Genomic DNA, 13,251 nt, shown 5'->3' with positions numbered 1-13,251 from the left:
CGTTCCGCTTGACTTGACAATTTTGTCACCAGCAGGTCTTTCAACCCCAGCAGACCTGTGTCTGCCGGAAAGAGAGATCCAAGGTAGGCTTTAAATCTAGGATCGAGCACGGTGGCCAAAATGTAGTGCTCTGATTTCAACAGATTGACCACCCGTGAATCCTTGTTAAGCGAATTAAGGGCTGCATCCACAAGTCCCACATGCCTAGCGGAATCGCTCCGTGTTAGCTCCTTCTTCAATGCCTCCAGCTTCTTCTGCAAAAGCCTGATGAGGGGAATGACCTGACTCAGGCTGGCAGTGTCTGAACTGACTTCACGTGTGGCAAGTTCAAAGGGCATCAGAACCTTGCACAACGTTGAAATCATTCTCCACTGCACTTGAGACAGGTGCATTCCATCTCCTATATCGTGCTCAATTGTATAGGCTTGAATGGCCTTTTGCTGCTCCTCCAACCTCTGAAGCATATAGAGGGTTGAATTCCACCTCGTTACCACTTCTTGCTTCAGATGATGGCAGGGCAGGTTCAGTAGTTTTTGGTGGTGCTCCAGTCTTCTGTACGTGGTGCCTGTACGCCGAAAGTGTCCCGCAATTTTTCTGGCCACCGACAGCATCTCTTGCACGCCCCTGTCGTTTTTAAAAAAATTCTGCACCACCAAATTCAAGGTATGTGCAAAACATGGGACGTGCTGGAATTTGCCCATATTTAATGCACACACAATATTGCTGGCGTTGTCCGATGCCACAAATCCACAGGAGAGTCCAATTGGGGTAAGCCATTCCGCGATGATCTTCCTCAGTTGCCGTAAGAGGTTTTCAGCTGTGTGCGTATTCTGGAAAGCGGTGATACAAAGCGTAGCCTGCCTAGGAAAGAGTTGGCGTTTGCGAGATGCTGCTACTGGTGCCGCCGCTGCTGTTCTTGCGGCGGGAGTCCATACATCTACCCAGTGGGCTGTCACAGTCATATAGTCCTGACCCTGCCATGCTCCACTTGTCCACATGTCCGTGGTTAAGTGGACATTGGGTACAACTGCATTTTTTAGGACACTGGTGAGTCTTTTTCTGACGTCCGTGTACATTCTCGGTATCGCCTGCCTAGAGAAGTGGAACCTAGATGGTATTTGGTAACGGGGGCACACTGCCTCAATAAATTGTCTAGTTCCCTGTGAACTAACGGCGGATACCGGACGCACGTCTAACACCAACATAGTTGTCAAGGACTCAGTTATCCGCTTTGCAGTAGGATGACTGCTGTGATATTTCATCTTCCTCGCAAAGGACTGTTGAACAGTCAATTGCTTACTGGAAGTAGTACAAGTGGGCTTACGACTTCCCCTCTGGGATGACCATCGACTCCCAGCGGCAACAACAGCAGCGCCAGCAGCAGTAGGCGTTACACGCAAGGATGCATCGGAGGAATCCCAGGCAGGAGAGGACTCGTCAGACTTGCCAGTGACATGGCCTGCAGGACTATTGGCATTCCTGGGGAAGGAGGAAATTGACACTGAGGGAGTTGGTGGGGTGGTTTGCGTGAGCTTGGTTACAAGAGGAAGGGATTTACTGGTCAGTGGACTGCTTCCGCTGTCATCCAAAGTTTTTGAACTTGTCACTGACTTATTATGAATGCGCTGCAGGTGACGTATAAGGGAGGATGTTCCGAGGTGGTTAACGTCCTTACCCCTACTTATTACAGCTTGACAAAGGGAACACACGGCTTGACACCTGTTGTCCGCATTTCTGGTGAAATACCTCCACACCGAAGAGCTGATTTTTTTGGTATTTTCACCTGGCATGTCAACGGCCATATTCCTCCCACGGACAACAGGTGTCTCCCCGGGTGCCTGACTTAAACAAACCACCTCACCATCAGAATCCTCCTGGTCAATTTCCTCCCCAGCGCCAGCAACACCCATATCCTCCTCATCCTGGTGTACTTCAACACTGACATCTTCAATCTGACTATCAGGAACTGGACTGCGGGTGCTCCTTCCAGCACTTGCAGGGGGCGTGCAAATGGTGGAAGGCGCATGCTCTTCACGTCCAGTGTTGGGAAGGTCAGGCATCGCAACCGACACAATTGGACTCTCCTTGTGGATTTGGGATTTCAAAGAACGCACAGTTCTTTGCGGTGCTTTTGCCAGCTTGAGTCTTTTCAGTTTTCTAGCGAGAGGCTGAGTGCTTCCATCCTCATGTGAAGCTGAACCACTAGCCATGAACATAGGCCAGGGCCTCAGCCGTTCCTTGCCACTCCGTGTGGTAAATGGCATATTGGCAAGTTTACGCTTCTCCTCCGACAATTTTATTTTAGGTTTTGGAGTCCTTTTTTTTCTGATATTTGGTGTTTTGGATTTGACATGCTCTGTACTATGACATTGGGCATCGGCCTTGGCAGACGACGTTGCTGGCATTTCATCGTCTCGGCCATGACTAGTGGCAGCAGCTTCAGCACGAGGTGGAAGTGGATCTTGATCTTTCCCTAATTTTGGAACCTCAACTTTTTTGTTCTCCATATTTTATAGGCAGAACTAAAAGGCACCTCAGGTAAACAATGGAGATGGATGGATTGGATACTAGTATACAATTATGGACGGACTGCCACGGTTAGGTGGTATAAAAAAACCACGGTTAGGTGGTATATAATACAATTATGGATGGACGGACTGCCTGCCGAGTGCCGACACAGAGGTAGCCACAGCCGTGAACTACCGCACTGTACACTGGTTGATAAAGAGATAGTAGTATACTCGTAACAACTAGTATGACGACGGTATAAAGAATGAAAAAAAAACCACGGTTAGGTGGTATATATTATAATACAATTATGGTTGGACGGACTGCCTGCCGAGTGCCGACACAGAGGTAGCCACAGCCGTGAACTACCGCACTGTACACTGGTTGATAAAGAGATAGTAGTATACTCGTAACAACTAGTATGACGACGGTATAAAGAATGAAAAAAAAACCACGGTTAGGTGGTATATATTATAATACAATTATGGATGGACGGACTGCCTGCCGAGTGCCGACACAGAGGTAGCCACAGCCGTGAACTACCGCACTGTACACTGGTTGATAAAGAGATAGTAGTATACTCGTAACAACTAGTATGACGACGGTATAAAGAATGAAAAAAAAACCACGGTTAGGTGGTATATAATACAATTATGGTTGGACGGACTGCCTGCCGAGTGCCGACACAGAGGTAGCCACAGCCGTGAACTACCGCACTGTACACTGGTTGATAAAGAGATAGTAGTATACTCGTAACAACTAGTATGACGACGGTATAAAGAATGAAAAAAAAACCACGGTTAGGTGGTATATATTATAATACAATTATGGATGGACGGACTGCCTGCCGAGTGCCGACACAGAGGTAGCCACAGCCGTGAACTACCGCACTGTACTGTGTCTGCTGCTAATATAGACTGGTTGATAAAGAGATAGTATACAATACTACTAATATACTGGTGGTCAGGCACTGGTCACCACTAGTCACACTGGCAGTGGCACTCCTGCAGCAAAAGTGTGCACTGTTTAATTTTAATATAATATTATTTATCATGTACTCCTGGCTCCTGCTATAACAACCTGCAGTGCTCCCCAGTCTCCCCCACAATTATAAGCTTTATATACAATACATTGATGTGCAGCACACTGGGCTGAGCAGTGCACACAGACTGAGTCACTGTGTGACTGTGTATCGTTTTTTTCAGGCAGAGAACGGATATATTAAATAAAACAAACAACTGCACTGTCTCTGGTGGTCACTGGTCACTGTGGTCGTCAGTCACTAAACTCTGTCTGCACTCTCTTCTAATCTACAGTATCACAGCAATCTCTCTCTCTCTCTCTCTTCTAAATCTAATCTAAATGGAGAGGACGCCAGCCACGTCCTCTCCCTATCAATCTCAATGCACGTGTGAAAATGGCGGCGACGCGCGGCTCCTTATATAGAATCCGAGTCTCGCGAGAATCCGACAGCGTCATGATGACGTTCGGGCGCGCTCGGGTTAACCGAGCAAGGCGGGAAGATCCGAGTCGCTCGGACCCGTGAAAAAAAAAGTGAAGTTCGTGCGGGTTTGGATTCAAAGAAACCGAACCCGCTCATCTCTAGTTGTTTGATGCACGTGCACATTGTGGTGCATACGCAAGTACAGTTAGGACCTGATCCCCCGCTTTGCGAAACTGCACAGCAGTGATCAGGAATGAATCAGGCCTTATGTTTTCTACTGATATGGACTATATAGTCTATATCGGTAGTTCAAATTGCACCGTGTTTGTGCACCTTTAGGGGGATATTCAATTGTTTCAAAAGTCAGTTGGGTGTCTTTGTTTTTTCCTGTCTATTAAAACAGACACCCAATTGACTTCTCAAACAATTGAATTCCCCCTAAGTGTCTATTCTAAAAACAGTCGATTACCTTACATAATTATTAACCTCTCTTTGGTACACAGACAACAAAACTGACCTGTTGCCCATGGAATATGGCAGGTAATTCCACAGAGATTATACTTATGTGGATATTCAGAACCTAATTTTGATTGCATACTGATTACATTGGAAGTGGTATATAGTGGGCTGGTTATGTCCCTATATGGACAAACCAAGTAATATGTCCAGTTATATGTTGCATGTTTTGTCTTGTTTTGTCCCCATTTACTAAATCTTTTAACTAATATTAATAAATGCTAAGTTTTAAAAACAGCATTCTTATAAATGGGTAGGTGAGTGCTCTGCCAAGAGAGTACTTTCCTTATTTTTATATTCCGTTACTCTATACTCCTATACTCTCAAGGGTGCATCTCCACAACTTGATATATACACATCATACCTGGTATTTTACATATGTTGTATTAGTGGAGATACCTACCCTCTTTGTCCGATTGTACTACTTATTTGTTGAAGACACCAGTGCTCCATTCCTCCCCATACCCTCACCCTACCAAGCCACAGGAATACAATTGTGTCCATTAATTTGTTGTCTGAAAAAATGGGCTCACAATTTTTTGCCCAATTGTTTTATTAGGCGATTCAATTGCAGACCATTTTTTTTCATATGAAAAGTTACCCATTTTCATGTGACAACACATGGATCCTGGATCAGTACCTGGATCCATGTGTTTTTGTGACTGCAATTGCGAAAATTAGTCCGTTATCGAGGAAACAAAAACCGTCATAGTGCCCACTGGGAGAACACTTAGCATGGTAATTTACCTCAACTAATTTATTTCCACTCTTAATGAGATATTTTGTTCTCTCTCTGCAGATATATATATATATATATATATATATATATATATAGAATGAAATTATTCGGCACTCAATGTTGATAAACTGTGGTAATCTGCTCCGGTGCCCTGCCCACGGTTGTCTTGATAAAAGGGGTAACACCCTGAAACGTTGGCATCAAACTATGTAGTTTGAATGGTTTATTTTAAGTCTCTGAGTGCCAGCTCATTTTTCTTGCTATATATATATATATATATATATATATATATATATATATATATATATATATAATCACATATATAAGCTTTTAGGTATATTAATAGATATACATTTATTTAAGATATTGGTGTCTATATACCCTATGTATCAGGCACCACCTATTTTTCTCTTGTTACTACTTCTATGAGATGCCTATGACACTTCCATAACATACCTATAAGATGTTGCTTCTGAATAGCCACCTCCCAGTCACTTTTCCGTAAGGCAGATGTACTAAGTCTCAGAGAATGATAAAGTGGAGAGCAGGGATGTGTGGTGAGGTAAATGGCTGAGGAGGTGCTGGCTAGTACCAAAACCAGATTTACAAACAATTTATGAGCCAAAGGGTTCATGTGGGCATTATACAGAGGTGCAGCAGTATATACTGCTGGAAATTTGGTGAGCTTTGATCAGAGATGTGCAGAAAAGGTAGTGCCTCACCTGCCGTATACTTTTTACTCCTGAGTTTTGACTATACAAATCATTAAAATAACACAAAGATATTTATAATATATTCTTTGTATTTTTCATATGCGTTATAATGTGAAAGCTATAGTTTAAATATTAGTATGACAGGAAAGGCTCTGCCTCACCCCACCGCAAGCCACTGGTGAAGAGAGATAAACTACCAACCAATCAGCTCCTATCATTTTTCAAACACAGCCTGTAATATGGCAGTAAGGAGCTGAATGGCTGGTTATCTCTTTTCTTTATCACTTGGCTTGGTACATCTCCTCCCATGTGTCAGTTGTGCAACTCTATGCACATGGGTGGTCATTCCGAGTTGTTCGCTCGCTAGCTGCTTTTAGCAGCATTGCAAACGCTAGGCCGTCGCCCTCTGGGAGTGTATCTTAGCTTAGCAGAATAGCGATTGAAAGATTAGCAGAACTGCTACTAAAAAAATTAATGCAGTTTCTGAGTAGCTCCAGACCTACTCCTAGATTGCGATCACCTCAGTCCGTTTAGTTCCTGGTTTGATGTCACAAACACGCCCTGCGTTCGGCCAGCCACTCCCCCATTTCTCCATCCACTCCTGCGTTTTTACCTGGCACGCCTGCGTTTTTTAGCACACTCCCTCAAAACGGCCAGATTCCGCCCAGAGACACCCACTTCCTGTCAATCACACTACGATCACTCGAGCGATAATAAAACGTCGCTCGAGCTTGTGTAAATCTACAAAGTTTTGCGTTAAATTACTGAACGCATGCGCGCTGCATACCATGCGCATGCACATTTTCCACCTAATCGCTCCGTTGCGAAAAACGGCAACGAGCGAACAACTCACAATGACCACCATGGTATGAAGATCTCTGGGTAATTTCTAATCCTGGCTAGCGGTAGTTATAGTACATGGTAAGTGTAGTGGCTCACTGTGAAGTTTGAGGGTCCACTAATGTTAGTATTCTGCCTTAAATAGAGTTTTATACAAAGCCAGATTTTAGAATGAAGCTCAGTGCAGTAATAAGTATTTGAATATAAGGGAACAGACATTTGTGTTTAGAATGTAACTAAATGAATGGATATGCTATTTAAACACTCAGGTTCTCTGATATCTAAGCGTACCTGTTGATATTCACTTACTGTTGTAAGGTGTAAGTCAGATGTACAGTATCTTCTACTTTTAGGTTTGCAAAACAGGCAGAGTTACCAGCTCAATTCAAAAGATGTTTATAAATTCAGTATGCTGCCAAGTCTCAAACACAAGAGCAAGCGACATTGAAATGGTGGGTATATATTGGTTCATTTGGTACTTTAATAAGTATGGGAAATAGCAGAAGTGTTTGGAGAGTGTATATGTATGTTGTGTCAGAGCTCAGTAGAAGTAGCATCACTGACATTTGTGGGAGAGGACAGAGGTCAGAGTTAAGATACACTGTCATTAAACTTACCCTATTTGCAGCCCAGTGGACCTGCTCCACATCTGGTCTGTCCTATAGCTGCAGTGGTAGATGTTGGGGGGATACAGACCACAAATCACAAATGCACGATACAGGTGGGACAGCTTAGAAGTTAGAACATCACATTATATAATACCTGTTCTCAAAATGTTTGTCCTTATTGGCCCCTTCTCCTGGAGTCACTAGGCTCCATCACATCAGCATATTGCAGGACCCCATCACTGATGCAGTCAGAACACAAAACCATAGTTGAATTAACATGATCACCAAAGCTTTGGCTAGGAGGCTATTCAGGAATGGAAGGGAGACAGTGTCATGAATTGGAAGGTACAACTGTACTCAGCATATAGAGGTATTGAGGCATTCATCAATACTCGTACAATTTCACAGTCACAGCAGTGGGAGATGTGGTGGTATGGCATACTGCCTGGGAATGTGTTCTTCAAATCAAGGGTAAAATGATAATGGCAAACACCATAGTGAAAACATACAAAAGCACAAACTATAAAATATTATCTGTATTTTGAGTGCTAAACAATCTCATATTGCCATAATAGGGGAGATAAACAACTGAATCTCCCCCAGTGACTCCTACGTGTTTTGTCTATTAATTTCAGAATACCTCAGTGGCAATGTTTATTAGTAGGTTCTTCACTTCTATTTATGTTTCTTTCAGTCCACAAAACCTTGATATATATTAAGGCTGCCAAATGACTGAACTGTTGTCAGGCTCAGTGTTGTCTATTCTTTACCCAATTTCAGTTGCATGTGACATACTGACTTAGCACTTGCAATGCAAGGGCTAATGCATTATCATGTGAATTTGAAACATCAAGCACCTTACCCCGCTCTCTGGAACTTGTCCTCCCTAAAGACACCATCATTGCAATGGTCTTTTCCGCACTCTTGTCATAGCTGCTACCATAAAGGTTCCTTATTTTCTGAATTCCAAAGAGATATCCTGGAGTAATGATTCAAGCTGATGTACAGTATGTCTGCTCTACATGACTAGACTGTTTACCCTTGCAAAAAATTGTAACAACAAGTTTAATCTCAATTTCACCATGCTGTCATAGCTGGGAACTTAGTGGTTTAAAAATTTGGTGTAATTGATAAGTCAACACTATTAATGGCCTACTATCTGACAAACAGTGCAACAGTACTTTGCAGCTTGTCCTAACTGTGCCAAGACAAAGGTCCCACATAGTTGCACAGCTGGACTACAACAATTGCATTTCTTGAGAACCAGGGATATTCATTTCTAATGGAGTTCATCACCTCCCTCTCCATGAGTACAATGCCAACTTTTTAGTCCTTGCCCAGGTCACCAGTCACATTGTTATATTGAAAGGTCTGCTCTAAGCTCCTCTTACTGCACATTTTTTTATTAAAGAAATGTACTGCATCCATTGGTACACATAGGGCATTATTTCAGATAGGGACATCCACTTTACTTTACAATTTTGGAAGATTTATGTGACTTGTCACATGCTGCAGACAAAAAGCTCCTCACTACTTACCACTTACAGTCCCACTTATCAGTCAAATAGACATACATTAATTTCCAACAATAAATAGTCTCATGGCAAATTTGTGTACAGCATTGTTTTAATCTGTCCACAAATCAAACACCATTTCTCTCTAAGTATGGTTTTCATACATGGCTTACCCTACTTTCTGCATTGAGTGTCCTCTAACAGCTTCTTCAGAGATCCACCAAGTCAGTCACAAAACCCTTAAGTGCTAAAATCCCAATGTTACTATGGGACTCAGATAAGATTTTTTTCCGCTACATATCCATACAAGGTTGGTAAGGGTAGATGGGAGGGGTGCCAATACCAAAATGAAGGCACCTCACCTTCAAGTGTATAATATCTACATAAATATAGAGGAAAGGGAGGGAGGAATTGTACTGCACACCATATTTTAAACATAATGAAAGTTCTACCATGTTGAGGCTTCTAGTACTACACTAAAGAAAAATGCTGAAGCACACTCTATGCACTAACAAATACTGATAGTGAAAAATAATTGTGATACTCTCTTACAAGTAACATGGAGTATAAGTGAAGTTCTTGGCACAAAATTGGCCAAATATTTGGACCCATCCACCACATCCAGGTGACCTTCATTATATGTGTCCCTAACATCTCTAATACGAACACATTTATATATTGTGGTATTGACACCCCTCCCATCTTCCCTCACATGTTTTAATTAGCACAGGTTCCTACATTGATGACGACATATTAGAATGGACTCTATTTAAAGGTAAGACATAGATAAATGTATATAATGTGTTAGTATTAGAGTTGTTATGGACCCATCTAATGAAGTTCACTTTCAGATTTAATACACTAGGTGTTTGCTAAACATTAGAATTTCAGTTAAGAAATGCCATTAAGTTATATTGCCAACAGTGCATGGTAATTTTCTGCTGCAGTTGTTGTGCTTGTGTTATAGGATCTAATTCATGTTTGGATGGAATTACACAGCCTACAGTCTGTAAACACCTTCTGCATTTGTGAGATCTGAGTGCTGTGTCTGAGGACACAGCCTTGGATCAACATTATAACCATCAATTGTGTTTCATGATGTTTCCAAGCAGCTTACTTAGGATGGCTTTAGGATCTGCACACTTGGGTCCGACAACGCAGGCTGTGGACATGTCATGCCTTTAAAGCAGGGGCAACACGCACCTATTTTGAAGAACAGTGCCGGGTGCAGTCCCGCTCCACTCCCCAAATGCCTCATGTCAATTATGCTGCAACTGACAGTTGGCTGCAGGTGTTATCGCAAGACCTGTTCTGTAGATGCACATCAGATTTCTATATAAACCATTGGGTTTGTGTACAAATCTGAAATAGGCCCAAAGTGCATTGCACAATTGATTTTCCTCCTATTACTAGATTGTTGCTTTACACAGTCATAAACCAGATCACATGGAGTTACAGAAGCAGAAGCATTCACTTGTAGGCGCTACTATATCAATAAACATTAAGTATTATTAAAAGTGAAAAATTTATAATGTACCCCTTTTTTTCTGAAGTCAGTATTGGTCTCCAATCCTGTTCTTCTTTCCTGGACCCTTTCTTAGAAGCTTGATCAACACTCCTGAACATGGAAAGAAATAACATAAAAGAGCTAAAATGTGTAGTACATTTTGTCAATTGTAATATAATTTTTGAATTTCACCCCAAATTGCATATAAATGGACGGGAATGTTGTGGTTACAAGCATATCCAAACCCATGCTTTTAAGAGTGACATCATGCATATCAGGTTTTTGGGGTAAGGGAGTAAATAACACCACCAGTCAACAATTATTTACTCCCCCCCCCCCCCACCCATTCTTCCACAATCTTTCCACCACCCAAGTGTGCTGTAGCTGCTTATCCTGTCCCACTCGTTCTGTTCTGTCTTCTCCCTGCCCTGTCTGACAAACTCCCCTGCTCACATATTTACCCGACTCCTCTCCTAAGTCTGTCTCATCTCAGTGGGAGCTAAAAAGATGTGTAAATGCATATGTGTTTTCTCATCAGGACTTGACAGTAGTGGAAAAGGCACTTCCACATGGAATACAAAGTGGAGGCTCCTCACAATCTAATGACTCATATGAAGACGATGATATTACCGTGGGTATGACACATCTGTTTATTCTGCTTGGAATGTTTTATTGGTAGTTGTATACTGATGAGATGTTTGCAGTTATTGCACAAACATCTGTATAATACATTCTCAATACAAAATCAGCTTTTTTACTCTGAAATTATAAATAATACATCCTTTATATTAAAACTTATTTTAAGTAAATAAATAAGTAAAGCTCTGTCTCCTGTGCTCATCCTAACCTTAACTAACATCTGTAATCTCTCTCTCTACTGGTATCTTTCCTTCACTGTTCAAGCATGCAGTGATTACTCCCATTCTGCAAAAACAAAATTGTGACCCTAACGCTCTCTCAAACTACTGTCCCATCTCTCAGCTCCCATGTCTCTCCAAGCTACTTGAGAAATTTGCCTACACTTGCCTCACACACTTTCTTAATTCATACAACTTATTGGACCTACATCAATCAGGCTACAGAGACAGCACTTACTAAAGTAGTGAAGTCTAAAGGCCATTACTCATTAATTATTCTTCTAGATCTCGCTGCTGCTTTTGACACTGTTGACCACTCTCTTCTCACACAAACACTGCAATCCCTAGGTCATCAGAACAAGGCCCTCTCTTGGTTCCTATCCTTCCTATCTAATCGTTCTTTTAGTGTCCGTTTCTCTGAATCCACCTCCTCTTCGCTACCTTTTTCAGTTGGAGTACCGCAGGGCTCAGTCTTAGGTCCTCTGCTTTTCTCAATCTATACCTCATCTCTTGGGAAACTAATCAGCTCTTCTGGATTTCAGTATCATCTGTACACATGATACTCAAATCTACCTATTCTCCCCTGATTTGTCTTTATCTGTATTGGGCCGCGTCATTGAATGCCTTTCCGCTGTTTCATCTTGGATGTCATCTCGCCACCTCAAATTTAATATTTCTAAAACATTATATTTCCACCAGCCAACCTGATATTTCTATCACTGTTGAGAACTCTACAATCAACCCTAAACCACAAGCTCGCTGCCTAGGTGTAATACTTGAGTCAGAACTGTCCTTTGCTCCCCACATTCAATCTTTCTTAAAATCATGTTACATGCATCTAAGAAACATATTCATAATACGATCATATCTTACACAAGACACTGCTAAAAGCCTAATCCATGCTCCATTATCTCCCGCATTGATTATTGCAATAGTCTTCTTCCTGGTCTTACTAAGAAGAGACTATCACTATTACAATCCATTCTAAATGCAACTGCAAGGCTAATATTCCTCGCTAGATGTTCATCGTCTGCAGACCCACTATGTCAGTCCCTCCATTGGCTACCTGTATTCTACCGTATTCAATATAAAATACTGTTACTTACATACAAGGCTATTAAGCATACTACACCAACATATATCACTTCGCTTATCTCAAAATATCTCCCAACACGGCCCCTTCACTCTTCACAAGATCTACGTCTCTCATCCACACTCATTACTTGCTCCCATGCACGATTACAGGACTTTCTTCGAGCTGTGGATTGCCCTACCACGTACATTAAGGCTCTCTTCTAGTCTTCAAACATTCAAGCGTTCCCTGAAAACTCACCTATTCAGACAAGCTTATCAAATTCCACAACAGCTCACATTACCTTCATAGCTTTCCTATCCAATTATATCCCCACAGTACAGTCCACACATATCCCCCACATATTTAATTCTTCACTCTCCCTTCCTCCTGACCCTGGTTCCTCACTGCTGTGATGTGATATCATGCAGCCCACCAAGAACCTTTGCAATCTGGTGGACAACTATGCAATAGATAGCACCTATTCTTGTGTATCAATGCCTATTTCCCCATAGATTGTAAGCTTGCGAGCAGGGCCCTCCTACCTCTATGACTGTTTGTTTATAACTAGTTTTGTCTTCTAATTGTGTCAGTTGTAAAGCGCAATGGAATTTGCTGCGCTATATAAGACACTGTTAATAAAATAAATAATAAATAAAACCTAGTACAGTAGGTTTGCGGTTTAAACATTTAAAATGCAATATTATACAGTAATATATTAAAACATGTAATTTAACATTGTACCCTGAAAGACATATCGTTAAGTAAAAGCAATAACATTTGGGGAAGCAAGGTAGGAACAGAAAGGGGCTCTCTTGTTTGGGGCACTTTACCTATGTCTCTAATACAGGTTGAGTATCCCTTATCCAAAATGCTTGGGACTAGAGGTATTTTGGATATGGGATTTTTCCGTATTTTGGAATAATTGCATAG

At 41.8% G+C, this 13,251-nt stretch overlaps 1 protein-coding gene across 2 annotated transcripts in view; it reads left to right on the top strand.

The window, feature by feature from the left end:
- The window catches only part of LOC134970092 (uncharacterized), a 449,044-nt gene that overhangs the window by 364,155 nt on the left and 71,638 nt on the right, over window positions 1–13,251 (top strand). For both annotated transcript variants that reach the window (XM_063946172.1, XM_063946171.1), the window contains 2 exons: window positions 7,114–7,212; window positions 10,928–11,024. In XM_063946172.1, coding sequence (XP_063802242.1) covers window positions 7,114–7,212; window positions 10,928–11,024 — 196 coding nt within the window. The remainder of the gene's footprint in view (window positions 1–7,113; window positions 7,213–10,927; window positions 11,025–13,251) is intronic.

This window comes from Pseudophryne corroboree, chromosome 11 (genome assembly GCF_028390025.1).
Source record: "Pseudophryne corroboree isolate aPseCor3 chromosome 11, aPseCor3.hap2, whole genome shotgun sequence".
Classification (NCBI taxonomy): domain Eukaryota; kingdom Metazoa; phylum Chordata; class Amphibia; order Anura; family Myobatrachidae; genus Pseudophryne; species Pseudophryne corroboree.
Note: the sequence above shows the minus strand (reverse complement) of the source record. Positions and strands in the feature narration are given on the sequence as shown.